Source organism: Sus scrofa, chromosome 6 (genome assembly GCF_054392235.1).
Source record: "Sus scrofa isolate SSC_HxYL_T2T_F1_AM1 chromosome 6, Sscrofa_HxYL_maternal_Yorkshire_Landrace_v2.0, whole genome shotgun sequence".
Classification (NCBI taxonomy): Eukaryota; Metazoa; Chordata; class Mammalia; order Artiodactyla; family Suidae; genus Sus; species Sus scrofa.
In genome coordinates, this window is record NC_139388.1 from 53693951 (window position 1) to 53721861 (window position 27911).

At 61.0% G+C, this 27911-nt stretch overlaps 1 protein-coding gene across 39 annotated transcripts; it reads right to left on the minus strand.

The window, feature by feature from the left end:
• Positions 1-581: 581 nt before the first annotated feature.
• On the minus strand, positions 582-27768 carry CIC (capicua transcriptional repressor). 39 transcript variants are annotated; one of them, XM_084960903.1, is made up of 22 exons: positions 26926-27024; positions 24673-24747; positions 21753-24569; positions 10075-10224; positions 9746-9980; positions 9533-9662; positions 9255-9437; positions 9009-9174; positions 7221-7423; positions 6900-7125; positions 6420-6523; positions 4925-6152; positions 4647-4834; positions 4169-4290; positions 3917-4083; positions 3527-3817; positions 3105-3427; positions 2581-2834; positions 2328-2479; positions 2117-2248; positions 1673-1804; positions 582-1576 (listed from the first exon to the last, which is right to left on the minus strand). In XM_084960903.1, exons 3-22 carry the CDS (start codon positions 24556-24558, stop codon positions 1209-1211), a joined length of 7560 nt encoding a protein of 2519 aa, XP_084817029.1. In that variant the 5' UTR covers positions 24559-24569; positions 24673-24747; positions 26926-27024; the 3' UTR covers positions 582-1208. The 39 variants fall into 39 exon arrangements, with proteins under 39 accessions (XP_084817029.1, XP_084817022.1, XP_084817019.1 ...); XM_084960896.1 differs by having other exon boundaries at positions 2328-2482; XM_084960893.1 differs by having other exon boundaries at positions 2328-2482; positions 3105-3430.
• Between the last annotated feature and the right edge of the window lie 143 nt (positions 27769-27911).

Genomic DNA, 27911 nt, shown 5'->3' on the forward strand with positions numbered 1-27911 from the left:
AAGCCCACCCAAAGCTTTCCTCCAATTCTGCACATGCTTTTTCCTGACTGGAACTTCTGCTGCTCTGGTCCTAGCTTAGACGTGACTTCCTGTGGCAGCCTCTTGACCTTTCCACCCTTGGCAGTCATCCCTCGATACACGGTATGGCTATCTGTCTCCTCAGAAGAGCACTGTTCACAGGCTGTGAGAGGTGGAACCAGTTTTTCCTCTGGCCTGGCTGCAGTGCTGGGCTTGGGCCACGTGGGGGCAGCAGGGGTCACCAAGAATGCCACGGTCCTCTCCACCCAGTGCCACCCCTGGCTCAGACCTCTCAGGGGCAAGTGTAACTCCGGCTCCGGTGGTGCCCTTGCACCACTACCTCAGGCATTCCCCAAGCCCGTGCATACTGGGTGGCTGAGTACGCCACAACTCTTCTGCCCACCAGCCCGAGTCCCTCTGAGGTAGCGAAGGGCTGGTCCCTGGAATCACTTCCCGCCACCTCAAGGCGGTTGGGCAGGCAAGTAACTCGCTCCATGGCCATCTGGGCACCAGACTGGTATGACCCACATCCCTTCTCCCTTTAGTGTGGGCAGCCACACAGATGTGTTAAACAGCTTTAATCTCGTTCATTGCGGCTTCTCGGCACAGTAAGAAATATTGCACATGATCAACATGTTTTGTTCTGGGGATGGGGACAAGGGTAGGGGGAATCACCTTCTTAGAAAGTACAACCCAAGTTGGGAGGGCAGAGGGGGTGGGGAGAGAACCCTCCCCCTGCCTGTGGCAAAGTGCAGGAGCCCCCCACCCCCAAACTAACCTGAGTCCAGCCCCTCTGGGGAAAAAAGGGGTACATGAACTCCCCTACTCCACAGGCGCCTCCCTGTGGCCCGAGGCCTGCACTACCCTCCAGCTTGCAGCCCTCACACGAGCCATTTTGCATAAAATACAAGTGAAAAGTTCTGAACGTAACACGCTCCAGGTTATGTACAGGGGCTCGGTGGAGGGAGACTCTGCGCCTGCTTCCCCTCAGCTGCCCCCCATCACAGGGAGGGAGCTGTGGTGGGAGGGAGATAGACAAGAGGAGCAGGCCTCATTCCGCCCCAAACTGGAAAGGACGAAATGGCTTTACTGGGGAGCAGGTAACCAACCTGCCTCCCCCCATTCCTGCCACCTACATACTGTCCGTGTCCTGAGGGGGTACTGTGAGTCTGGGATCTTCTAGGGGCCCCTCACCTGCCTGTGGCAGCTGTGGAGGGGCCAGAGGGGGGCGGTGAGGGTTGGGGGGGCCCCTCCCAGCCAGGCTGTCCAGACCCCGGCTCTGAGGGCGGAGGCAGTGGCGGGGCAGCCGGGGCTGTGCCAGAGTCCGAGCCAGGTGAAGTGGGGTCGGGGCCCCCAGCAGGGCTAGGAGTGGGGCCAGGGGCAGCAGCAGTGCCAGTGGGAGGCGGTCCGGGGAGGGGGGCCTCGGCTCCGGAGGGCTGTTCTGTGGGAGTGGCCGCCTGCATGATCTTTTGGCGCACTTCACGGATCTTCAGCTGCAGACAGACCTTGGAGGGGAAGATGTCTGCGTAGCGGGCCTGGAAGGCTGCTGTGGCCTGAGCTGTGGACAGAACGGAGGTGGGGGCGCGGGAGGGCAGGATGAGATGAGTGGGGAGGCCCCGTCCAAGAGCCCTCCAAGACTCCAAGACCTGCTCACCTGATGGGAAGAAGCCATGGTCCTGGAAGAGCTGCATGACCAGGGCCCGGCGCTGGTCCAGGGTGCGCCGCAGTGACGAGTATGGCACCTTCTCATATTCCAGCTCCCCGAGCACGTCCTCAGCTTCGGTACCTGGGAGCAGCGCGGAGAGCACAGTCGGGGCTGCTGCAGCAGCCTTGGCGCTCCCCCCTGCGCCCCCCACCATTGCCCAGTGTCCCCTCAACCCTCGCCAAACTCTATTTCACTGCAGGCCTCAGAGAGAGACCCCCTCCAAGGTCACGTGCCAATCTAGGGGCCCAATGGACTCCAGAACCCACCCTTGACCTGCTGTCCTTCCTCTCAGCGACGGCTCCCTGCCCCCCTCCAGCTTTAACCCGGTTCTAAGACCCCACCCCACCTGGAGGCCCGTGGACCCCACAGCCCTGCCTGCCACCACACCAGCACCTGTACGGTCAAAGGTGAAGATGTCCCCCTCGCACTTGGCACTCTTGGGGGTGTTGGGCTCCGAGCTGCAGCTGGAGCGTCTCCTCATCTTGCGTTTGGGTGAGGTGGGGTCCTCAGGGGCCGAGTCCAGGTCTGGTCAAACAGAAGCAGGCTCAGTGGAGGTGGCCCCAGTCTGTCCCCCACCTACCCTGAGTGCCTTGCGCTCGCCTACCTGTGGAGTTCTTCCTCTTCTTGCGATAGGAGCCCAGGATGGCCCGGGGTGAGGTGGCCAGAGACTGCAGGGTAGGTGAGGGCAGCACCTCTTCAGGCCGAAATTCAGGCAGCTCAGCAAAGCGCTCCTCGAAGTCCACCTCTGACAGGACCCTGCTGGAGAGCCGGCAGGGTCACCGCCCCCGCCCCGGGCCACGGCTGCCCCCTCTCCAACCAACCCACACACTCCGCCAAGCCCTCCAGCCCGTGCTCACTTGTCCACAGAGTCAAAGGTCTTCTTCAAGGGCGGGGGCCGCACCTTCACCTTCTTGCCGGTACCAGCCGCCTCCTTGCGCTCAGGGGTGTCCCCAGCTGCCCTCCCACTGCTTCCCTCGCTGCTGCCACCGCTGCTACCAGGAGCCGGAGCCGGAGCCGGTGCTGGGCTGGGAGGGGTAGGAGGCTCCCCTCGGCTCTCCAGGCCCAGTCCGGGGACACGCCAGTCTGCAGACGAGCTAGGGAATTTGTTGGCCTGGGATGGGGATGGTGAGGAGACAGAAGACACTGGGCTCAGACTCGCCGGGGCAAAGACTCAGAAACTCAAGCAGATGGAAGCTGACTGCCAAGACACAGAGCCCTGGGGAGACCCAGCCCTACACGCAAGCAGGAGAACAGCGGAGCACCCACAATGGCAGGGCTCAGACAGGTGTGCAGGAAAGAGGGGAGGGACAGAAAGACAGATGGTGGACTGAGGGGCAGAGCCAAGCAGCAGCATGAACCTTGAGTCCTGTGAGGCACTCACCACGGTCTCTGGGGCCTTGGCGCTGGTCCGCTCCTCAGCAGGTGGGGGCGGTGGGGGACTACTCCGGGCCGTAGGAGCCCAGGTCTCTGGGGGCAGTGGAGGGGCCGGCGTTGTTGGCTGCCCCTCAAGTTCTGACTCAGATGCAGGAGGCTCCCGGGCTAGGCCAGGCTCCAAGGGCTGCCGGGGTGCAGGGCCTGGCCGCCCAGGGGCACCTGCCTCAAAGGAGCCCACAGGAATGCTGGCAATGGCCGCCTTCACTTTCTGGGGGGCCTTGGGGGTAGGCCGCTGAGCCTTGGGGGCCACTAAACTGTAGGTCATGGAGCCTGCTGGTGGAGAGAAGAGCATTTTCTGAGCCAGGCCTGACTAGAGCCCATCCCCTGGGTCTCTCCACCCACTCTGCCCTGGGTTGGCCACACACCCACCTGTGGCACTAGGGAAAGGACTGGTAGGGGCTGGAGTGGCAGTGGCAGGGGCCGGTGGGCCCTTGGGCAGGATAGTGGCAGCAGGTGGGGTGGTGCTGGTGGCCACAGTGTAGACCAGGCCTGGGGGAGCCTGGGATGGCTGGGCCAGGGGTGCTGAGGAGGTGGGTATGGGGCTGCCAGGGTAAAACGCTGTGATGACAGGACCACTGGGGGCTGCGCAGGTGGGAGGCAGCTGGGGGCTGGGCACAGGCGACACGCCCACCTGGCCGGGAGCCAGCAATGGGGCTTGGCCTGCAGAGAGACAGAGGAACGGCAGGCCGTCAAGTTAGGGCCTGGGCTGCCTCTGCCCCACCCCTGGTTCCCAACTCTGCCTGCCAGGCCAGCCCTCACCTGAAAGCAGTGGCTGCACAAAGGCGGGGCCGCTGGGCCCCAGTGAGGTGAAGCCTAGGGCTACCGAGCTCGTAGGTCCATATGAGGTGACTGTCCCAGCCTGACTGGATGCAGGACTAGTGCCCAGGGGCAGCGCATGCCCCCCTGCTGACTGCACATAGGTGATCCTGTCACAGGGAGAGGAAAGAGAAAGGTGTGGGGCGAGCCGGCCCCACCAAACCCCTGCCCTGCCCTGACCTCAAGTGCGATTACCTGGTGGAGGAGGGAAGCAGGACCTTCTGAGGCTGAGAGGTGGGTCCAGGGAGCGTGGCTGGGCTGAGGGGCGGCACCAGGCCGCTAGGCGTACTCACAGGCACCGGAGTCAGCTGGATGATCTGTGGGCAAGGGCACCAAGGGCTAAAGTGAGCTGGGGGCCCAGAGTGGGGCAGGGGAGGACCAAGACCTTGAACATGGGTCTCAGCAGAGACAGGAAACAGAGAATTTGAAGAGGGCGTGGGAAGGGAGAAACACAGGGAGAGAAGACAGCACAAGGCAGAGACACCAAGAAGGAATAACGGGCAAACACCGAGAGCAGAACCCAGGTGTGCAGAGACATAGAGCAAGACAGAGGCCCAGAGAGAAAGAGGGAAAAAAGGAGACCGAAGGAGAGGCAGACACGGAAGCCATGGAACACAGAGACCATCAAACACCCAGGAAGAGAACAACGAAGGCCAGGAAGGGCCAGCCTTACCTTGCTGGGTGGCTGAGCACCGTTCTGCACAGGTACTGAGAAGGGTGGGCTCACCAGGGGTAGTGGCTGGCTGGCTCCTCCTCCCCGCACTGACACGCTGGGGGTGGCCAAGGGCACTAGTACCTTCCCAGGTAGCAGCTGGGCTGAGCCACCTGGGGGTGGGGCCTGCACAGGAGAAACTGACTGGGCTGCAAGTTAAGAGACAGGAAAGGAGGTGGTTATGAGGGAGCTGAAACGGCCTGTGGCCCCCTCCTTGTGCTGCCCGGCCCAGGCCTCACCTTTGGGGGGTGGGGCAGAAGGTACGGACTGCAGGATGGGGATGCCAGGAGTGGGTGCGGTGGCAGCCAGGACTTTGCCGTTGGTGGAGGTGCCCGGCGGGAGGGTGAAACGGATGCTGGTGGTGGGTGCAGGGCCGCCAGGAGCCGCCGCCTTGGTCCCAGGGGCTGGTGCTGGGGCAGGCGCCACTTGAAGTTGCTGGGGCAGCGTGGGCAGAATGTACTGCACCTGGGTGATTCCCCCAGCCTTGCCCAGAGGACCTGGCTGCAGGATGCCCAAAGGCATTGGCCCATTGGGGCCACTCCCAGCACCTGCTCCTGAGCCTCCAGCCGCCCCGCTGCCAGGGCCCCCCTGGGCAATGAACTGGACAGCAGGGGGTGGTGGGGCCCCATAGCCTGGGGTGCCCACTAGCAGGTTGGTGACGGTGGCAGGTGCCTTCCCCACAGTGCCCAGGAGGGGCCCAGCCACCAGATGTGGGGCTGCCGAGGTGGCTGCTCCTGACTTTTTGTCTGAATACACTAAGCTGACACCCAGCGGGGAGCCCCCAGGTGCCCGGGACCCAGTGACTGTCTCAGTCCTGGGACCAGCTGTGTCATTTGGAGACGCTTCCATCCGGCCAGAAGCAGGGAAAGGCTTAGAGGCGATGGGCACAGGAGTGCTGCTAACAGGCCGTACCACATTGGTGACCATGGTGGCGGCCGGGCGGGACAAGGGGGCTGCTGGGGCCCCATAGGCCAGCGATGGGGCTGGGGCCGAGGGCACACGAGCTCCGCTGCCCTCCCGCTCCTCCTTGTTTGAGGGCAGGACCAGTGTCTGCAGGACACTTCCTCCCCCGCTGGGAGGTGCCGCAATGACTGAGGGGCCTGGTGGCTCCAGGCCGCCCACACTTTCAGGTCTCTTGCGCCGGAAGGTGGCAGGATCCGTGGGGAGAAACCGAGCAGCCTTAGAAGGTGTTGCTGGGCCCCCAGTTCCAGGGGGTGGGGGCCGTAGGGGGCCTGTTGTGCTGCCCTGACCTGACTCCTGGGCCTTGAAGGTCCCTGAGCCCAGTGGAAAAGAGGTGGCGGCTGAGGAGGAGGCAGGCGAGGAGGAGGAGGAGGATGGGGTGGGCCCATAGCCTTTGCCGAAGCCTGCAGGTGGATCCGGGGGCCCTGGGGGCTCGGGGTCCAGTGATGGGCGGCAGTGAGTAAAGGAGGAACGGATCACGGGTGAGAACACCTTCCGGCCAAAACCCTAAGTGGAAGGAGAAAGGAGACACAGCATGATGGGAGAGCGTGGATGTGCCCACCCTGCCCATTCCCCTCCCCATCCCACCTGCCAGCCAGGCCAGCAAAGGGCCTCCATTCATCCAGGCCATGACCCAGTTCCCCATGGAGCAGATAGCTCACCCTCTCTGGGCCTTAGTCCCCCCTGCCCCCCACTCCCTGCCAACATACAGAGAAGTCATGTTCCCCTTGCAGGATGTGTGGAACCAGACAGCACCAAGTGCCAAGAGCTCACCTTGCTGCCCTCTGGGTCCTCCCCAGAGCTGTCTCCACTCTCACTGTCAGTCACCCGCTCCTTGCACTTGAGATCAATGTCAGTGGCGCTGAAGCCATCATCGGCTGAGGAAGTAGAGGGAACAGCATCAGTAAAAGGGCTGGGAGTGGGGGCTGCGCAGAAGGAACTGTCTGGAATCTAACTCTGGCCTAGGCTCTGCCCTAAGCTGGCAGTAAGGAGACTCCAGGAATGCTGTTCCTTAGCCCAGGTGTGCCCACCCGCCGACAGCAGACCCTAAGAATGTACTGTAACGGCACCTGACACTGTGCCCAACGGCCTGACCATGCCCGTGTCCTCCTGGCTTCCCGTCTGGCCTGGGGCTTCCTGAGGGTAGAGTAAGGCTTAACCAGCAGGGCCTGAGGGCCCGGACTGAATCTCTGCCTACCCTCCACAACAGCCTGCTGCTCTATGGCCAGGGTTCCAGGCCCTGCAGCTGCTTACCAATGACATCATCATCCCCTTCCTCCTCACAGATGACCATGCGTTCCTCGTCACTGGTCATGTCCTCACTGGCTGCACGCTGGGAACGGGAAGCCCGGGTGGGCAGCAGTGGTGGCCGCCCACTGGCCGCCAAGTTGCCTCCCTCACCAGGGGTGGCAAAGGGGCCTGGAGCCCCATACTGGGTGGAAGGCTTTGGACCAGAGTAGGACGCAGGGCCAGATACCATCTGCAGAGAAAGTGCAGGGAGAGTTCAGCCAGGGCCATCACCTTGGGCAGCCCTCCCTGCTTCATCTCTCCTACGCCCTGGCCTGCACTCCAGACCTGAGTCAGTTCCTGTAGTGCCTGGCTGTCTACTTCTCCGCCATCCAGGCCATGGACCCCGCTATGAGAGAAGGCTCGGGGCCGGGCTGAGCCAGGTCCCCCAACTGTGTGCAGACGTTCTGCCCCACAGGAGGCGCTCCCTGGAGCCTTGGTGTCTGAGCTCAAGAGTGTCTGGGCTGTGACAGACAGGAGTTCCGAAGACACTGTAGGGCAGAAAGAAATAAGTGCTGCAAAGTCAGGAGGCCTCTGGCCAAGACATCCATAGGTATTTTTCTAGATACCTAGCAGAGGCAGGCTGGACTTCCTGGGCCACCTGGCAAAAGAGAGCTACCACCCACTAACCCAGCATTTCCCACTGACTGCCGCCCTTAGGGTTGCCAGGAACAAGCCCATTGCTCCCTGGGAGGCAACCATACTGAGTATGAATGCCTGGAGACAGGTACGCACGGTGCTGGCCAGGTAACAACCACTGGCCTAAGTCTCTATTCTCCCATCTCAGAGAGAAAGAAACCTACCCTCCATCACAGAGTTAAGGGCCCAAACCCACAGATCACTCCAGAGAAACACCTCAGAACAGCACCAGGCATACTGGACACCCTCAGTCTGTAGAAGCAAAGGAGGGGCTTCCAACAGCAGCCCTGAGAGCCAGACAAGCTGGGGTTCAAATTCAGGCTCTGGGAGTTCCCGTCGTGGCGCAGTGGTTAATGAACCCGACTAGGAATCATGAGGTTGCGGGTTTGGATCCCTGGCTTTGCTCAGTGGGTTAAGGATCCAGCACTGTCATGAGCTGTGGTGTAAATCACAGGCATAGCCCAGATCTGGTGTTGCTGTGGCTGTGGTGTAGGCCGCCGGCCTCAGCTCCTATTGGACCCCTAGCCTGGGAACCTCCATACGCTGCAGGTGCTGCCCTAAGATGCAAAAAATAAATAATAAGTTCAGGCTCTGCTACTGACTAGTTTTTGTGACTCCATCCAAATAAGTGATTTTACCTGGGTCTCAGTTTCCTCATCTAGAAAATGAGGTTCAGGTTTTTTTTTGCTATTTCTTGGGCCGCTCCCGTGGCATATGGAGGTTCCCAGGCTAGGGGTCGAATCGGAGCTGTAGCCACTGGCCTACACCAGAGCCACAGCAACTCGGGATCCGAGCCGCGTCTGCAACCTACACCACAGCTCACGGCAACGCCGGATCCTTAACCCACTGAGCAAGGGCAGGGACCGAACCCGCAACCTCATGGTTCCTAGTCGGATTCGTTAACCACTGCGCCACCACGGGAACTCCGAGATTCAGTTTTGAACACCAGGGACTATACTCTTCCTGATGCCCATCGTGTAGTAAATACTCAATAAACAACACTTACTAATGACACTCATGTCTGAAAATTTTATCTACCTGGACGTCCCTGACTCCTTTACATAAAAGAAGTGCCAGTTCCTCTGGCGGTAAGGATTTCTAGACAAAAGTGATAAAGCAGGAGTTCCTGCTGTGGTGCGGTAGGTTAAGAATCCAACCGCAGCGGCTCGGGTCACTGCAGAGGTGTGGGTTCAATTCCCAGCCTGGCACAGTGGGTTAAGGATCTGGCATTGTTGCAGCTGCGGTGTGGGTCACAGTGGCAGCTTGGATTGGATCCCTGGCCCAGCAACTTCCATGTGCCACAGATGTGAACATAAAGTTATTATAACAAAAAAAAAGTGATAAAGCAGAGAGGAGCTTCTGGGAAAGAGGATTGAAGGGAAGGCTGGCAGCTCTCAGGGAGGGAGGTGGCAGGGACGAGCCAAAGGGCTCACTAACCTCCAGGGGCAGCAGCAGTGCCTGTCTCCGACATGCTCCGCTCCCGCGTCTCCTTGTGCCCTCCTGCCAGCCCCAAGCTCGTGGGCTTGGCCTCTGAGCTGGACTTCTTCCGGTCCTTGTTGCACCACTTCCAGTCTGGGTGGGCCTTAAAGTGGGCCTCTTTCACCTGGTAGGAGAGGGCAGGGAGACCCTTCACTCACCTGTCCTAGCACAGGAGGCTGAGGAACCAAGAGAGGGCGGTGTTACCTGGAAGGCCAGGTCATGGTACTTCTGCTTCTCCTTGGGCCCCAGAGCGTACCACCACTCGCCCAGGATCTTACTGACGGTCCGGTTGTCCTGGTTGGGGTGACGCTGGTGGACCAGGGCCCGGTGCCGCTTGCTGAAGATCATGAAGGCATTCATGGGCCGCCGGATATGATCCTTTTCCCGCTGCAGTGGACACAGGCCCGGGCAGGATGGTTAGGACCGGGGAGACAGGGCTGGGTGGCCACAGGGTGAGCTGGGGACAGACGGTGATGAGGCACCTTGTTGGGGCTACGTCCATCCTTCTCAGAAGAGGAATCTCGTTCCTTGGGCAGGGCGCTGAGAGACTGGGTCCGGCGTTTCCCGGGCGGCAGAGGCAACTGGATCTCAGGAGACATGATGGAGAGGAAGCTGTGGTGGGAGCAGCAGGGACGGTGAGAGCCATGCCTCTGGCCACTCCACCCTCCTCCCCAGCCAGGCCTCAGGGCGCTCACGCATCGTCGTGGTCACTCTCTGTCTCACTGTCCAGCCGGGGCTCTCCTGGAGGACCAGAGGCCTCCTCCTCTGTGATGGGAAGGGGGCCCTTTCCAGGTTCCACCACCCCCGAAGTGTGGGGAGGTCCGGGCCCTGGGCTCTCCGGGCATGTGGCTCCAGGGGGCCGGCCAGGATCAGCACTGCCTGTCCCTCCTGGTGGCTGCTCGTGAGCAACAGCTGCCGACTCAGCAGGTTCTGGGGGCAGAGTGAGCGGCAGGCAGATCAGAAAGCAGCTCTTGGGCCATCCCGACCCTATCCCCATGCCTTCCCACAGCCCCCTGCCCCTCACCTTTGCTCTGGTTGGAGGCCACTGGGTGGCTGGCCGGTTGCTGGGCCTCACTTGGCTGCACAGAGGGGTCAGGCTGGCTGGGGGCCAGGAAGGGGACTAAGGAGTGCCAGGGGAACACGGCCACAGAGCGAGGTTCCACGTTCGTCCACACTGTGGGAAGGAGCCACCTGAGCTGGGCAGCAGAAGAGCTTGGCCTTGACCAACAACTCAAGCTCTTTTCCACCCTGGACAAGGTGACTCAACCCCTTCTTTACACCTCTCTTCCCCAATCCCAGAGCCCCTTGGGCTGGTGCATGCAAAACCACTCAGGAAAACCTCCTCCCTCATAAGAAAGAAAACAGAAGCAGGCAAATAGTCCTCCTGCCCCACTCCCCCCACCCCCACTTCCACCTCCACCAGCCTCGCCACCAGGGACCAGGCCAGAGGAAGGACTGGCTCCTCTCGCAAACCAGGCCATGCCTGACTGCCATCTCACTCTCTCAAGGCCCTGAGACCATGGCGAGGCTGGAGACCCTCCCCCAGTAAGGTCACACTTCCATCCCCAGGTTCCGATCTGACCTCGCCCCTCACCTTGACCTTACACCCTTTCTCTTTCCGGAGGCAGATGGCCCAAGCACTCCGCCCCCACGCCGCCCCCTCCATTACCACAGGGCATGAGGTCTCAGGCCTCTCTCCTCACCTCTCTCCCCCTACCACAGACCCCAGGGAGCCAGACCTGCCTTCCTGGGCTTGATACAGGTCACTCCAGCATCTTTCTTTCTTATTTTCTTTTTTGTCTTTTTGCCTTTTCTAGGGCCACTCCTGCGGCACATGGAGGTTCCCAGGCTAGGGGTCGAATCAGAGCTACAGCCGCCAGTCTACGCCAGAGCCACAGCAATGCTGAATTTGAGTCGCACCTGCGACCTACACCACAGCTCACTGCAATGCCAGATCCTTAACCCACTATGCAAGGCCAGGGATCGAACCCGCAACCTCATGGTTCCTAATAGGGTTCGTTAACCACCGAGCCACGACTGGAACTCCTCCAGCATCTTTCTCCCTCCTCCCCAAGGAGAATCTACTGCTCATGAAGAGACCCCCCAGCCTCCCTCACTCTAAATCCTGGAGAGCTTTTCTTTACTGTCTAGCCCTCCTGCCCAAAAAGATGGGAGGGAGCAGTAAACTCCTTGGGAGCCAAGGCACAGACAATGGGGCAGACAAGAGCATTGTCACAACCTCTGCCCAGGCGAGGCACATGTGCCAGGTGTTTCCTTGAGGATGTACACAGGAAGGCACTTCCCTCACCAGGGGGCTGGCCCTAGAGGGCCAACCTTCTCCACCAGGAGCTGGGTAAGAGAAACAGCCCTACACTGGGGTCCCACCACTGGCTCGGACTCCCATGGCTGGCCCAGCCTGGGAGTGGGCTTCCTTCTTGCTGCCAGCTCCCTCAGGGAAGTGGAACTAGCAGAGGAGGCCCCTGCTAAGGAAAGATCATGAAGAGAGAAGGGAAATGCCCGAACCATGGCCCCCAACATTCCAGGCAGGCCTACCCCGGATCTACATCAAATGTGACCTGGGTTGACCCCCACTTCCCGTGCCTTCAGAGAGCTGGCCTAGGAGAGTTTCCACGTGAGGCACTGGCCTCACGACCTGATTCTGTGAGATACTATCATAAATGAAAGTAGACATTGGGGCAACAGGACAGAAACAAAGAAGCCAACACTGGAGAGAACTCAAGACACTTTGCCCATCCCGTTCTCTACCACGGGGGCACTGGAGCCCCAAAAGCCTAGTGGGCCCTCCAAACCCATAACAGCCTCTGGAAACCTGGACATGATTCTCACCGCACAAAGATCTTTCCCACCACGGCTTCCTCATCTGCTGGGTGGGAAAGAAGGGGCTCAGCAGACAAGAGGGAAACAGTCCTTTGGTCCTGGCCCTCCTGAACTCCTTCCTGTTGCACTACCCTCCAGATCCCTGGGTCTCTTTCTCTCTCTGAAAAGCATACCCAAGATACATCACTCTCCAAAACAAGTAGTGCCTCACTCGCTTCCCAAAACCTGTCCTTGGCTCTATTACTCAGAGTCCCTAGCCCCTTACCCATCTCTATTCCACACCTAGGACCAGCAGGTCGCACACTGCTCCTACTCTAATCCATGCTCAGAAACCAGACACTGCACTCCTCACCTCCAACGACAACGGACCTGTTCCACCCCACACCTAGCACGACAGTTGTCCCCAGCTACTCTGCACTCCCATCACTCCGCTACACTCTCACCTGCCGTCACTAACCACTTGGCCAAGCGGAGCTCTATAACTTTCCCCTTTACTCTGCCTCCACTAGTCTCTTCTATACCCCCATCACCATTAGTCCGCACTCAATACCCCGACACCTTCATCCCTGCAGTCCCAGGACCCAGGCGCTACTGACCGAACATGCCGAGGCCACGGGAAGCCGCGCCGGACGCGGGCACCAGGGGCCTGTGGGCTGAGTACATGGTCCGGCCCGGGGGGGCCCGGCCGGGGCTCGAGCCTCCTCAGCGGCCGTCGCCGTTCCGCCCGCCGCCGGCTCCTCGGCCGCCGCCGCTCGGGCCCGGGGGGAGCTGGAGGCCGTCGCCGCATGCCCCCCCCCGCCGCCGCCCCCAACCCCGGCCGCCCCACGCGGGGGGTCTCTGCCGGGCGCGCCTGCGCACAGCGCCTCCTGCCTCCCACCGCCCAGGGGGCGGGGGGAGGTCAGAGCGAGCCGGCCCCGCCCCGCCCCCCGGCGCGCGCGGGGGCCGTCACGGGGCGCAAGGCACGGGGGCCATCGGCGCCGCCCCCTCCCTCTCCCTCCTCCCGCGAGGAGCCGGGCGGGGCAGGCGGGGCGGGGCGCGGCGCGCGTGCGCGGGGGCGGCCCCCTCCCTTCCCAGATCGCTGGCTCGTTCCCTCCCTCCCTCGCAGCTCCGGCGGGTAACGGCTCTGGCCCCGCGCGCCCCGACTGCCGGCGCCGCGCCCCGCCTTTCCGGGCCCGGGGCCCGCAGCTCAGCGCCGGGTCGACCTCCGGCCCCGGGCGGGCAGACGGACCAGCGTGCGTGCGTCCGTGCGCTCCGAGCGAGCCCCGCGCCGAACCACCGCCGCCTCCCCGCCCCGCCACTACTACGCGCTCCCCTCCCCCCGCCGCGCCTCCCCCCGCCCCTTCCCCGCTTCCCCCGCGGCCTTCCGCGCAAGCCCAGCCCACCGCGAGCGAGCCCATTGGCTGCCGCCGCCGCGCGCGGGTCAGGCCCCGCCGCGCCCGCCCCCATTGGCCGCCCCGGGGGAACGTCAGTCATATGCAAATAAGGGAAGGGCGGGGCGGGCCCCGGTTGGCCCCTAGCCGGCCCGGGGCGGGACCGCCGGAGGAGGGCGGCAGCGAGGGCGCACTGCAGTAAAGGCACGGAGCCAGGGGGGCGGTTGGGGTGCCGCGCTGCTGAGGCCCCGGGGCTGTGGGTGGTGCTTGCGTTGTGTCCATTCCGCTCAAGGAACACGCTCGCGCGCGGCTCGGCCCATCTCCCCCACGCCCACCTGGGCGCGAATGGCCCCGCAGGGCAGATGAACTGCGTGTAGGTCTGGGCCAGCCATCTCTGCGCCCTTACCAACTCTCACAACAGCAGTCACACACGTACACACACACTCCTCATAGACAGACTTTTCCACAATACCCATTATCTTATACACACACCTGGAACACCTGCCCACATAAGTGTACTACCTCCCACACTCTCCATCACTCCCTACCCACCATAACATACACTCATTCTCACCCATCTTCCTCACATCACTTCATACATGCCCTGCCATACATGCTAAACCAGTGCATATCCTCACCATACATCCACCAACCCATGTGAATCATCATACACACAACATATGAAAACAAGCAGAATTATCTCATATACTTCATCAGAGCCACTGCTTGTCCACTGTATGCACCCTATGTCCTTCCAACAAAACCACGCACTCATATGACCTTCCTGGCACCCCCCCCCCCAATCCCAACACAGGTAGCTCACAAATGCCACCACACTGACTCCACACACTATATAAACATTCAGTACCCTGGCTCATCTGGTATACAAAATGCTGTGGCCATTCACCATCATTCAGCTGCCCTGCCTGACATTTAGCAGCCACCTGGGGCCCTCTACCTCACAGTGTCAGGCTGGTGGCCACCACCCTGGGCTTAGAGGCACCCTTTCCAGAAGAGGGCCCAAGAGGAAGGAAGCAAACTACCATTGGGGTTGCTATATGGAGGGAGCTTGGGTGTATTACCCTGTTCATTGCCTCTTCACAGCCACTAGAGAAGTACACTTGATTATGCCCATTGTTCTGATGAGAAAATGAAGCTCAGAAAAATTGAACAAACTGTGCAAGATCATGCAGCCAAAAAATAACAGCTCAGAGCTCCAACTCAAGTGTTCTTTCCACTTACTGAAAATTTAACCTCACGGCAGACACATGCAAAGACTCCCAACAGAGGTCTGGGAATACCAGAGAGACTGGAGAACCATAAAAAGGTCAGAAGGCATACACTGAGACACAGGCAAGGTCTGGGGCCCACAAGGCAAAGAGGCAGAGGCCTTGGATCACCCAAGAGGATCCCTGAGGCAACGTGGAGTAAAGATAGAGGCCTTGGGGTCATACCTGGACAGGTTCGGATGGACCAAGATTGGGTTCCTACACAGGTGAAGTCAATGAGAGGCACAGACAAACCCTTTCCCCAGCCTGCTGCATCCACAAACAGAGCTGAAAGCATGGAGAGGGGGCAAAAAACTGGGTAACCTGAGCCCAGAGGAAAGGGAGAGGTCTCTAGCCCTCTGACCTCCAGAGACTGCAAGGCCAGACACTTGGCTGGGAGCCTGGAAGAGACCACTGCAGGGACTATTAGGTGACTGCCCCCTCCTCCCTATGCAGCCCAAGACTGCAAGACTCAGACCCTCCATTACCTCACTGCCCTAGGGACTGCAAAGTGAAGCAGAAATCAAGGCTGAAATCAATGTGGCCTGCTATCTACCCACCACTGCCCCCTCCTCTCCCCACCAGTGAGTCACCTACTTGCAAGTTAACCCTTCCCCCATTGCAATGCAGCCCAGGGACTAAGCTGAGAGGAACCTTGCCCAAGCTCCCCCACTTCTGTTGGGTGAGATAAAGAACTAGGCCTGATACAGTAGGGAAAAAGGGCCCCACACATCTGGGAGGGTTGCACATCTGGTAGAAGACAGTGCCCACATAGGAGGAGTGGAAAGAGGCCTCTTACAGGGAACCGAACAGCCAAGTGGGGGCCCAGCCTGGCAGGGAGGGGCCGGAATCTGGGCGGGAAGGGCCCCCCTGCCCTGGGCATTAGGCCAGCCCTATACTTAGCTTCCATTGTTCAGAGTGGAGGAACCCTGGGTGGGGGTGATTAAAAGTGGAGCAGAGAAGAGGGGAGCAGGTCTGTCCCCAGACTGCTCTATCTCTCCAGCCATACCCAAACCTAACTGGAGCCTCCCTAATAGGAAAAGATTGAGGGGGTTCCCCAAATTAGGACCCTAACCCCATCTGAGAGGGGGTGCACCGACATCCTTGACTCAAAGCAGGTACTAGGCAGAACTATGGTGCAGCTACCCCATTAGCAACTCCACAAAAGGTTTGGCCCTCAACAGTCCCCACAGCACCACCCCAGCCCAGCCTGGGGCTAGGGAGCCCAGATGGAGAAAACAACTGCCACCCAGGGTGGCACAGGCTGAGGCCTGCCCAGAGGCCTGGGGCCCACAGCCAGGGATGCTGACAGACTGAGGGACAGGCAGGCAGCTCTGAACTCACCGGGCCCCCGTTTACTGAGCCCGAGAGGCACCGCGCCCTGCCGCCTGTGGCTCCCCACCCTGCTCTCCAAGCCTGGGTCCCGCCTCGGCTCACCACCCGGTGTCCCCAGCTCCCCTCACCCGCTCTCCACATACACACCCACCCACCCACCCACCCCGGGCGGCGTCGGCAACGGCCAGGGTTGCCTGGGGAACGAGCCCAGGATTGGGCTGGAGCTGCACGGGAGGGATGGGGGCCTAAAAATAGCGCTGGGGTGAGTCAGTGTGAGTGGGGCTGGGGTAGGCAGGGGAACCAGAAGGGAAAGAGAGGAAGGCGAGAGGTATGGGGGAGGGTCCCCAGGGATTGGGAGATGGGCGGGATAGGACCGAGGGCGGGACGTGGATTTGGGGGTAGAAAAGGGGGGGGGCGAGGGAGTGTTTGGGCGCTGGGGCTGGAAGGGCTGGTCCGCTCGGGCTGAGGGAGGCGCCACTGCCTGGGCGGAGGAGGGGGCGCCGCCCTGTGTTCTCCTCCCCAACCCCGCGCTCACGAGATTTTCCACTCGCCGCCTGGCCCCCAGCCAGACCCTGGCAGGCCCCACAAAGCCGCTTTGTGCTGGGAGGGCGGGTGAGTGCCCGGCCAGCCTGACACCCACGCGGGCCGCGGCGGGGCGCGGGCCAGCTGGCACCCGACCTGTCTGCCGCCCCCCCGCCGCAGCAGCCCGCAGCAGCCCCCCGCGGCCGGAGAACCCGGCCGCGCAGGGGTTAATGGCGCAGGGGTTTTTGGGGGGGAGCGAGTCTCGGCCAATCGGCGTCGGAGGACGGGACAACAGCCAATGGGAAGGACAGAAGCCCAACACCGGGGCCTCCCCCCTGGGGCGCGGGAATGGGCGCGGCCCTCAGTGTGCGGTTCTGGTTCCACAAAGCCCCCGATGCACCTTATTTCCCCGGCTGCTATGCAGGAAACAGGCTCAGAGGGGGGCAGAATTTCGCAGTCAGGAAGTGGCAGGGTCGAGATTTGAGCACAGGTCGGCCTGGGTTCACAATCATCTTTTCCACCCAAATGGGGAGACAAGGCTTCCCTGGCCCAGGCCCCCACGGGGAGCGGGAACAGGGGACGGGGTGCAGGCGGAGACGGCGGCTCGGCGGGCTAGGGTCCAGCCGCCTGCGGTGCAGCCGCTGCCGCCGGTGGTAATGGGAGCCAGACGCCGTCGTCACCGCTAATGCGCCTCCCTCCCGGCCACTAATGGAGCCATTAATGCCCGGGCGCCAGGGGCTGCAGGCCACACACACCACCACTCCGCTGCGCATGCGCGCGCCAGCAGCTCAGCAACCCGCCGCTGCCGCCGCCAGGAGGCAGCCTGCCCCCTCGAAGTCCCTGGTGCTGGGTACTCTTCCAAGAAGTCTCGAAGACTGGCTCCCGCTACCTCAAAAAACGCCTCTTTTCTCTCTTCCGCAAATGATCCTCTTCTTCCCAGCCCAGGCCTCCTTCCTTTACAGGGATCTTTGACACCCAGATCCAACCTTTTACCTCTGCTCCAAACCCTTTCTTGGCTCTCCACGGGCTGACATTCAAGCACGGGCTGGACCTGTCCTCCTAGGCACCCTTCTGCCTAACCTTGGCTACTGTCGCCTCCAGCCTCAACTAGTCACTGAGAAGTCATGCACTTTCACCCCTCCCGGCCTTTGCTCCTGTGGCTGCCTTGGCCTGGATGGCCCTTCCCTTTATCTCTCTACCCTGAAATCCACTCATTTATCCTGCTTCAGCACAAACGTCACCTCCAAAAAGAAAACCTCCCACACTGCCTCACATTAAGCCACAGAGTTGTCTCTCTCTTTTGGGCTCCCCAGACTCTGTAGCTCCCTCTGCTCATCCTTGCCTGGACCTATATCCACACCTGTCTTCCCCACCCACTTTCCCCAGGGCTGCTCAGCCTGGGCCTGGTGGAGGGATGAGGAGGGACTTCTGGTGGGAGAGATGGGGTTCATTGTTTGAGACAAAATGGAAATTCTGATGGGCAGAATCTGGATATGGATTTAGGAAGTCAGGAGACCCTCAGCTCCTCTTTAGGCCTCCTTTCCCCACCCACCCAGGCATAGTTGGTGTATACTGCCTGGTCTCTGAGGTCCTACTGGTTGGGATGGACTACATGTGGGACTCGATTAAATGGAACTGGCACCAAAGTGTCTCCTGAAAGGCCATGGGGGGGGTAGGGGAGATCTGGGTCGTGCCCGCTAGCAGGTGGGTGGGCACAGGAGCTGCTTTCCTGCTGCTCCCCCACAGCCGGATCTCCTGGCTTGGCCCAAACAGCCCCTGCCTTCCTGCCTGTCTTGGGAACAGGTGCTTGGGTATTGATGGGTCTGCAGGATGGCTCCTGACATCTCTTAGCAGTTTTCAGGGACAGCAGTGGGCAGTTAATTTGTTAAGGAACAAGAGGGGGCTCCTAGGCCTAGACATTCTCCCAACACTCCCCAAGATGGGAGCAGGAGACCTAGTGTTTAGCAACTGTCTACTGACTTAAACAGAGTAGCCGATGTGCACGGGGTGGGGGATAGGGGTAGCATGTCTGTCTAAAGAATGGGAGGAGGGCCAGAGGAGAGGCCAAGGCTGGCCCAGAGACACAGGATCCCAAGATGGGAGCGCCAAAACAGCATGGGATGAAAGCTCAGACAAGAGCTGATGTCTAAGGAAGGACACACCAAGAAAGGTATATTGAGCCAGACTCAGATAAAGTCAGACAGAAGTCCAGAGAGAATGACTCAGGCCCAGAAATAGAGACCTAGACAGAGACAGACATAGGAACCCAAGAGACAGATAGACATACATATAGCGGCCCAAACAGGCAGCAGACAGGCCTAGGAGAAGGGGCACTGCCTGTCAATATGGGAATAGCAGGCGGACGCTGGGAGCTGGAAGGGAGGCTGTGCCAGGAACAGGGCTGAGACATCTGGCCTCCTGGGCTGGGGCTGCAGGCCCTGGGGTGGTTTCCTCTCCCCGGCAGCAGGCGGGAAGAGTCCAAGGGAGGTGGCAATGGCAGCTGGCTGGCCCGGCCATGTGCAGAATGTGGAGAATGCTGGCCCGCCTGCTCCAGCAAGTCCCCCAGCGGAAGCAAATGCCTGGTGGGGGGCAGAAACAGGCAGGCTGCCCTGGGCCGCCTCCTCACACCTGCTGCCCTGAGTGAGGGTCAGGCCCTGGCATGGGCAGCCAGAAGAGGCCAGGACAACAGCCTTGCTATCCCCCTGGGCATGGTCTGGGGCCTTAGAGGGAGAAGGTCCCAAGGTGCCTACCTCCCAAAGGTTCAGGGAAGCCTCTGAGCAAAGAACAAAAGGGCTTGCTGGCTGGGAACCCGAGGGCAGCCCGGATACCTCAGCATGGGTGTTGTCAAGGAGGCGCTGCTCAGAACCGCCGGGACAGGCACCATGCAAGTTGGGACGACCAGATGGCTTCCAGCATGGGGCCTCCCGCCCTGAACCTCAGTTCCCCCTCCCCGCCCCCACAACAGGGCTGGTAATCACTATTTCATGGTATCAAGAGGTTTCCATGAGATGGCCCCACACTGAGGTTGGGCAAAATGCTCAATAAAGTGGGCTACTATTTTTGCCATGATCATTATTACTGAGAATGTTTAAGAGCCTGGGCTCCTTCAAATCCCGGCTCTCCCTTTTCCTAGCTGGCTGACCTTGGGCAGTCGCTCTGCCTATCATTTCCTCCTCTGTCCACTGGAACTCATAATCGTGCTGACCCCTGGGATGTTGTGAGGGTTCAGTGAATAAAGACTCAGTCAGAGCTTGCTGACTTACAGGCACATCCAGGGGTGGTACTCAATAAATTAATATCACCGTAACCACTGGTAGGAAGAGGCCTGTGATCTAGAGATCGAAAGAGACGTGGTTCAAGGCCCAATCCTGTCCCTCCCTGGCTGGGTGACCTCAGTCAGGACTCTTCTGCTGTCAGGGCCTCACTTTTCCTCAACTGGAAAATGATGGCAGGAATCCCTGCTGGGCCACCCTGGTAGGTCTCAGGTCACCTGCATCCGTGCCATCCCTCCCCACAGGGCAGCAGTGCGGGTAACAACTGATGCTGTGTACGAGGGCAATGTCGGGGGCTGCAGGCATGCAGGGGGTCAGGGCTGTGGAGGATGAAGAGTCCTTCTGCTTTGTTTTTTCATCTGCTTAAGGACAGAAATCCTGCTGTGCCCACTTCTGTGGAATTTTGCTCACATCGACTACAATAATACACGTAAAAAATGTTGGGGATGGGGCTGACAATCTCATTATACGAACATGAGGGGCAGGCAGAGTCCCTCTGCCCTGGGTCTGGCTGGGCTTCTTCCTGCACTGGTCTCTGCCCCAGCGCAAGACACAGGAGCTCCTACCCAGATCCACACCCCAGCCCCCTTCCTTCCTGGTCTCCCTGCCTCTGGTCTCAGGGACTGGAACTCCTCCTCCATGGTACAGCCACAGGGGATCGGCTCAAAACCTCCCATGGCTCCCTAGTGCCCTCAGCATAAAGTTCCTGAGTCTTCTAAGGACCCTCTATGATCTGACCCTTGATGTCCTGCTCACCGATACAGCCGTGCATCCCTCACAATACACTCACCCACTCTCTAGAGCCCCTGACTTTGCAGATTCAACTTCCTTCAGATACTTGCTTTCGCCTCAAGGCACACATCGGGTCTCCCTTTAGATGCCCCTGGCCCCTTCTCAGAAGTCCTCCCTGACACCCCATGGCCCCTTGGCCCCATCCCAGCCCTGACCACCCTGGACAGTTACTATCTGGAGATAGGTCTGCCTACTCCAGGGGCCATGAGCCCTGTGAGGGCAAGACTATGTCCTTAGCACCAACCAGCACAGGGCAACGCACAGAGAGTGCCCTCAGTCAGCAGTGGATTAAGAAATAAGTAAATGAGAAAAAGATGCTGGGGAAGGGGTTGGGGATGGGTCTGCCACCCTGTGGGAGAGTTGCTTGGACAAGGCCCAGGCCAGCTGGCTCTCCTGCATCATCTCAGAAATGCCTCTCCCTGCCCCGGCCTCGGCCCTCTAGCCACATTGGCTGGCCTCAGCTGTGCTCCTTCTGACCCTGGAGCCTTCCCATCAGCCTCCCAGGAGGCTCGTCTGTCCCCTGGTTGCTGGTTCCAACTCATCCTTCAACTCTTGGCTTACACACCCTGTGCTGAGGGCAGCCAAACTAGCTTCACCAGCGCACCCCTAGCTCCCCACCATGGCACCGACCACACCTGTGCTATTTACCAGGTGCAGCGGCGACGATGAGGCCTCCAGTCCTGGTCCTGCCACCACCTGGCAGAAGAACCTGTTGCAGCCTCAGTCTCCCCATCTGCAACCTCAGACTATGGCTGAGTGGTCACGGGCTAGCCAGCCTGGGTTTGAAGGCTGGCTCCAAGATGTATTAGTCGTGAGACCCTGGGCAAGTTATGAACCTGGCCTCAGCTCCCTCTAAATGAGCACGATCATAGCAGGGTTCAGGGTGCTGTGAGCGCTACGTTAAGGGAGGGGTTAGGTGCGATAACCCACTCATGGTGCTTATCATGAAGGTGCCCCTACCAGTCCTCCAGACTTGGGAGTTGTCCTCATGATTAGCATCTGTGTTACCCCAGCAGCTCTGTGGGGGCCTGACTTTGAGCTCTGCCCTCAGGAAAGGTCTGCTGACTGATGGACCCCTTGACAGTACATTTCCAGCAGGAAGCCTCTGGAAACACTGCACTGAGCCTTCACAGTCCACTCCCTTGCCTGACTCATGAATTCCCACCTGAACATCCATGCAGAAGGGAGGCCAGCCTCCCCTTGAGTGACTCCCAAGGTGAAGAGCTCACCTCTCTTGAGAACCAGCTTGCACATGGCCCTGTTCAAAACGAGCCCTTGCCCAGCCCATTCGCCTAAACATCTTACCTGTCCCAGGCCGGCCCATGATGACTTCCTTCTTGGGGGCAGGATGGCTGGTGTAGCTGCTGGGCACCAGAACAGGCAACAGGGCAGCAGGTGAAGGGTGGAAGGCCACTGGCTGGAAGGGTGAAGAAGCCAGGCCAAAGGTGGGCATCGGCTGGGCCACGGCAGTTGGCGCGGCTGGAGGCACAGTGATGGGCACGGGGGCTGGCAGAGGTGGGGGCAAGCCAGGCTTCCCACTGGTCACCCCTGGGGGCACTGGGGTCTCTCGGCAGCCCCGTCCATGTCCCCCGGCCCGTGCCTCACTGGCAGCTCCCACGTCCCCAGGGAATTTGGAGGGCAGCGGCACGTCAGGGTTGCGGACAATGACAGGTGAGTCCCGCTGCACGGCAGGCACCCTGCGCACAGAGGGCCCAGGATCCGAGGTCAGGCCGGCAGGTGGGGGCAAAAGCAGCAATGGTGAGGGCTGGCGGGAGCGGGAGAAGGGCACGGCGGGTGACACAGCACGGAAGCCAGCCGGCGTGGAGGGTGTAGGTGTGTGGGACACCGAATCCACACCAGAGTCTAGGCTGTCACTCTTGGGGAAGTCTGGGGCAGCTCCTCCGCCCGCTGCACCAGGGGCCCCCAACGCCCCTGGGTGGGGCAGCAGCTCTGCCTTCCTTCGCCCCGGGCTGATGGGCACAGTGAAGGTCAGGTTGGTCTGGAAGGTGGGTAGGATGCCGGAGGAATGGCGCTCTCGCGGGGCAGGCGGCGGCGGGTGGGGGCCCAGGTCTGAAGGCGTCAGCACACCTGCCTTAGGGGTACTGGCGCTCAGGTGGCGACTGCGAACAGCAGTTCGTTGGATGACAGGTGAGGCGTTGATGGGGCTGAAGTTGGCGGGGCGGAAGCCGAAGAGTGGTGAGGGTGAGGGTGACGGAGCAGGCGAGAAGGGGGACTGCGTAGAGACGGGTGAGAAGGAGGGCGTGCCTGAGCGAGAGCTGCCCAGTGACACCAGCATCACAGCCGCTTCACACTCATCAAATTCAAAGCGTGACAAGTCGGCAGGGGCCACCAAGCGTGGACGTGAGTCTCCGCGGGCCGCCACGCTGCTGGCCTCGCTATCCCGCGATGTCTCATCACCCCAGTCGAACTCGGTGCTGCCCTCACGGGCCGCCACGCCAGCCGGCCGCCCAGCACCTCCCGGGCCACTGTCCGCCAGGCCCTCCATCTCCTTGGTTCGCATGGACAGGTGGCGCGAGCAGTAGCCCCGCCGCTGCGACTCCTTCATGCAGCCGTCTCTCGAGCACAGCCGTCGCCACTGCTTGCCGTTGAATTTCTTTCGAATACCATTGGGTGTGCAGACCACGTCGCCCTTCTTGTATTTCTGCTGGGCTGCTGTCAGTGGCGTGCGGGCCCGGGCAGCCGGCGCAGCCCCTTTCTCCAGAGAGGCCACACTGCTGCTCCGGCTGCCGCCCTGGCTCCCCTCCTGGCAGGGTGAGGGCTGCTCGCCAGGGCGGCCCGGGCCTGTGAAGGCTGGGGACTTGGGTGGCGGTGACAGGAGCTGGGGCGGGGGCAGTGGGAGTAGGGCTGGGGTACCCAGGGCTGGCGGGTGCTTCTCCTCGCCCTCCTCACAAGCCCCCAGAGTGCTACCAAAGCTGATCTTGGAGACCTCAGCATCCTCAGGCTGCTTGGGATCCAGGGTAGCAGGGCAGGGGGGCAGGGCGGCCCCTGGCTTGGCCTGCTCCTCCTCAGGGCCGGTTGGGAGCTTCCTCGGCAGGGATTCAGGCTCCCAGGGGGGCCGCAGCAGGCGCAGGCTGGAGCGGGCCACCCACACGGCCTCCTCAGGCTCACGGTGTGGTGGCTGTGGTGGCTGCGGCAGGGTGGCTGCTGGGCCGGGCTGGGAGCTGGGACCAGGGCTGAAGCGGACCTTGTAGGCAGCTGGCTTGGTGGCCACCTCCACCACCACACCCTCACGGTAGGCAGCCACACCGGGCTCCACGCAGGTACAGACAGCTGTACCCACCACCAGCGCACCTGGTGGTGGTGTGGCATCCAAAACCACATCCACACCACGGCCGGGGGCCCCCTCGTAGAAAGTCAGGGCCCGGTCCCCAGGGAACTGCACACCCAGGTCCTGGCTTCGGCGCACCTGGCGTACCACAGCCGGCAGAAAGAGGCCGTCCCTACGCCGAGCCAGCACTCGCTGGGACCGCAGCTGCCGCAGGTCATAGCCACCACTGGTGCTGCCAGGGGGCCAGGGGCCTGGACCACAAGCTTCGGCCGGCTCATCCTCCAGGTCGGCTGAGTGCTCACTGGCTGTATCGGTGGAAGAGGAGCGGGCGGAGGTGGGTGGCTGTGGAGGCACACCCAGGGCGCCGGCCTCCTCAGGGGTCCGTGCCCGCTCTTCAGGGCCACTGGCTGCCCCGCTGCTGCCACTACCAGCCCCGTGCTCCTCCACATACTTCTTCTTGGGTGCTCGTGACTTGAACGTAGCCGTCTTTCGACTGAGTGAGGGCTCCCAGCGGCCTGCTTCCCCCTCCAACTTGGGTTCCTCGGCTGGGCCTGGGGCTGGCTCGTCGGGGCGCAGTTCCAGGGGCAGGCCCTCAGCTCCAGGGCCCTGCTCGGCCTCCTCCTCTTCCCCCTCCTCAGCCTCTTCTGGCCCCGGCTGCTGCTGCTGCTGCTGCTGCTGCGGCGCCTCATCGTCTTCCTCCTCTGGCTTGTCACCCTCCCCAGCACCTCGCCGCCTCAGGGCCTTGGCCCTGGTAGCTGGTGGGGACTTGCCACCAGTGCCAGAACCTGGGAGGCCAGCACATGCCTTCTTCATTGGCTTCATCTTTTGTCCACCTGCAGGGTGAAAGGGCAGACGGGGATCATTGGAAGCAACTCAGGAAGACTCCCAGACCCCGTTTTCCCCAGGACTTTCCACTTGCTGAGGCCACTGCCTCACCTCCACGATCTCCAAGGTCTCCTTCCTGGCTGCCCCTGGCCGGCACCCAGACACAGACTGGCACCCATCTGCCTCCTGTGCAGAGAACAGAGTAGGTGCAAGCACACACTCTGACTGCCCCAAGGGGACATGACAAGCAGTAACAGTTCACGCCTATGGAGCACTAACTTTATGCCAAGCCCTGGGCTAAGCCTGACTTTATTAACCCATTTCAGCATCACAACAACCCTAAGAGGCAGGTGCTACTATCAGCCCCATTCCACACTTGAGGAAAATGGAGCACAGAGAGATCAAGCAACCTGTCTAAATTCATCCAGCTAGGAAAGGGCAGAGCTAAGATCTGAACCCAGGCGATCTGGCTCCAGTCTGTGCTCCTAACCATTTCAGTGTGCTGCCGCCTGTCACATGATCCAGAGGGCACACTTCCTTGCACTGTCACTGTCCAGAGAGCACGCACACTCACACACACACATGCACAGGCACACAGTCACAGAAAGGGAGGTAACGGGGCTGTGATGGGAGCCTCTCTCTACCACCACCCCCCGACCCCCATGGGCAGCCTGGGCATGGCCAGGCATTGTGGGAAGGAGTGCGTAGCTGAGAGTCCCAAGGGACAGCTGCCCACGTTGCTCTGCACCCCAGGCCTGCCAGGTATAGCTGTCTCCCCAGATCCTGGCAGGGAACAGGCAGGGGCAAGTCTGGGGCAAAAGCTCATACCCAATGCTGCCACGGGGCCGTGAATAAGCACACACATGCCCACAAAGCCACACACACACACACACACACACACACACGCACACACAGAGGCACGCACACGTCATCACACAGTGGGGCACAGAGCTACACCCCAGGGTTTCACTGTCCCACTGGATGGAAGCCTGCCCCTCCCCCCACAGCACCCAGTATGATACCCGAAAGCCCAGCCCCCTCTTCTGACCTGCTTGCATCCCCACCCTGGCTGGGCTGGCTCTGGCAAGGTGGCGGAGCCGACCGGGCCCCCCTGGCCCCCAAATATGCCCTCAGACTCCAGGTGGGGGTAAGTAGGAGAAGGTCAAAGAAAGCAGGACAAGCCCAGCAGACCAACCTCACCCACTTCCTGAACAGTCATTACTGCCCGCCCCCTTTCAAGCTGCCCTGAGAAAAGAGAAGGGAAAAAACTTTACTCTAAAGTGACTAAGAGAACCTGAGAGGCCCAAAGGGGGGGCCTCTTGGAGAGTTGGGGGACCCAGGACCATAAGACAAACACAAGCAGAGGCAACCCTGACTTCAGACTCCTACGGTATCCCTGACCACATGCTCTCCTACTTGGGGCCTGCTGCTCCCTTGGGTCCTGCAGTCCCAGTTGGCCCCTTCTCTGAGCCATACCTAGGGTCCTCACAGGCAGAGGCTGGAGGGCCTGGGGCTTCTCACACTGGGACAGGAACCCAAGTGCCCAGGAGTCACCACCACCACCTTCTCCCCACTGACCTGCTGGGCCCATCATCCTGAGGACTGAGATCCAGCCCCAACACAAACCGTTGCAGACCCCACCCAGGGCCTGTAACTACACTGCCTGGCACCCCTGGACTCTGCTGCCCAGCCCAGCCTCATCACACCAGAAACCAAGCAGCCTCTCTCTTTCCCTTGGGGCCTACTCTCTTCCTGTCCACTCCTCTCTGGCTAACTCCTACCCAAGGCCCTGTGAGCCCTCACCTCCCTCAGAGTCTAAGCAGTAACTCCTGAACCCCGGGCCGGCCCAGGCTCTTCAGGGTCTCCTGTCCTCTGCTCCCATCGGGCCTCCTAGCACCAGTTTCTCTGCCACACTCTCTCCCATCCTGTCACCATCTCTATCTCTACCTCTCTCTTCAGAGGCCCTAGGTCCCCTCCTCAGGCACCCCTCCTTGTCAACCTCATCTATCTCTGTCACCTCTTCCCTCCAGTCACTCTCATGTCAGCCATCTCTGGACCTGTCACCTCTCCCCATCAGCTCTCCTTGTCACCCCCTCGAACTCTGTCCCCTCCCTCTCCCTGTCACCCTGATCTAGTCCTATCAGCCCTCCATTCCTGTTACCTATTTTCTGCCCAACACCCCCTCCTTGTCAGCCTTTTTCTGTCACTCCTCCTCCCCACCACCTCCTCCACTCAGTCCCCCTTCCCACCATCCTACTCACGCCTTTTCCCCTGTACCCCCTCCCCGTCCCTGCCACCTGTCCCCTCTCGGCCCCAGCACCCCAAATACCCCCTGCCTGTGTCAGCCCTGGCCCCGCCCCTCACCTCGGGCTCAGCGGGGTTTCGGGGCGGGGGGCCGAGGCCCCGGCTCGGTCCGGTCCGGTCCCTCCCCGCCCCCCCTCCGGCTCTCCCTCTCGATTCTCCCTTTTTTTTTACTCCAACATACAAAATGGTGAATGGACCTGCAACAGCTGGAGCAGCCAGCCAATCAGCGGCCACAACCCCGCTGACCGGCGCCATCCTAGACCAATAAGTATTCGGAGCCTGGACAGCTCCGCCTCTCACCGCCGAGCGACGCTTGCCACAACCAATCGCGCCCACCCGGCAGCGCTAGGGGGAGGGGCCAAAGTCCAAGATCGGCCTCCCTCTGGGACCGACACCAACCCGAGCCTACGACCGCCGGATCAGCCCAGGATCCCTCCCTACATGAAATGATCGGCACCAGTATTGACCAATCGTAGTCCGTCTTAGTACCGAATGACGAATACAGTACCCAGTCGCCTTGCACTTTAGGCCGGAACCCAGCCTCTGTGAGGGACAGTAGCCAATGAAATGAAAGAAGGTGGGGCTAAGGGACAGGCACTCCAATGAGAAGGCTCGGAAGGCGTGGCCTGAGCATTTGTTGACCGGCTAATCGCAGTTCCTGCTGGGAATGGTAGTCTTCTTACATCTCCGGCCCATAGTCGACAGTACAAGGCAGACTACAACTCCCATGTAACAGAGTGCTTGGAGCACCGAAGAACCCGTGCGAGGAGAAAAAGTCGAAAGGGCAGTTCCTCTTGAGTCTCACTGGACACCAGGGGCATCTTAGACCCAGGGCCCCGACTCACCCGGATTCCCGGCTCTGGCGTCGCCGCTGGCTCCTCTCAGTGGCGGCGGTAGCGGCACAAGGGGGAGGTGCGAGGAGCAGCCAACCGCCACCCTCGAGTCCCGTAGCCAATCAACAGCGGTCAGGGCGGTGCAATGACCTCACCGGGTTCTACTCTCTTACCCCTCCCCCACGTGATTGTTGCTGCTGGTAGCCGGGAGTA

What these genes read in the sequence shown, in the direction of transcription:
- CIC (XM_084960890.1), bottom strand. An exon ending in GAGAGTGACCACGACGATGC is followed by an intron (nt 9,663 to 9,745) that starts GTGAGCGCCCTG and finishes CTCCCACCACAG; the next exon opens with CTTCCTCTCCATCATGTCTC. An exon ending in CACTACAGGAACTGACTCAG is followed by an intron (nt 7,126 to 7,220) that starts GTCTGGAGTGCA and finishes CTTTCTCTGCAG; the next exon opens with ATGGTATCTGGCCCTGCGTC.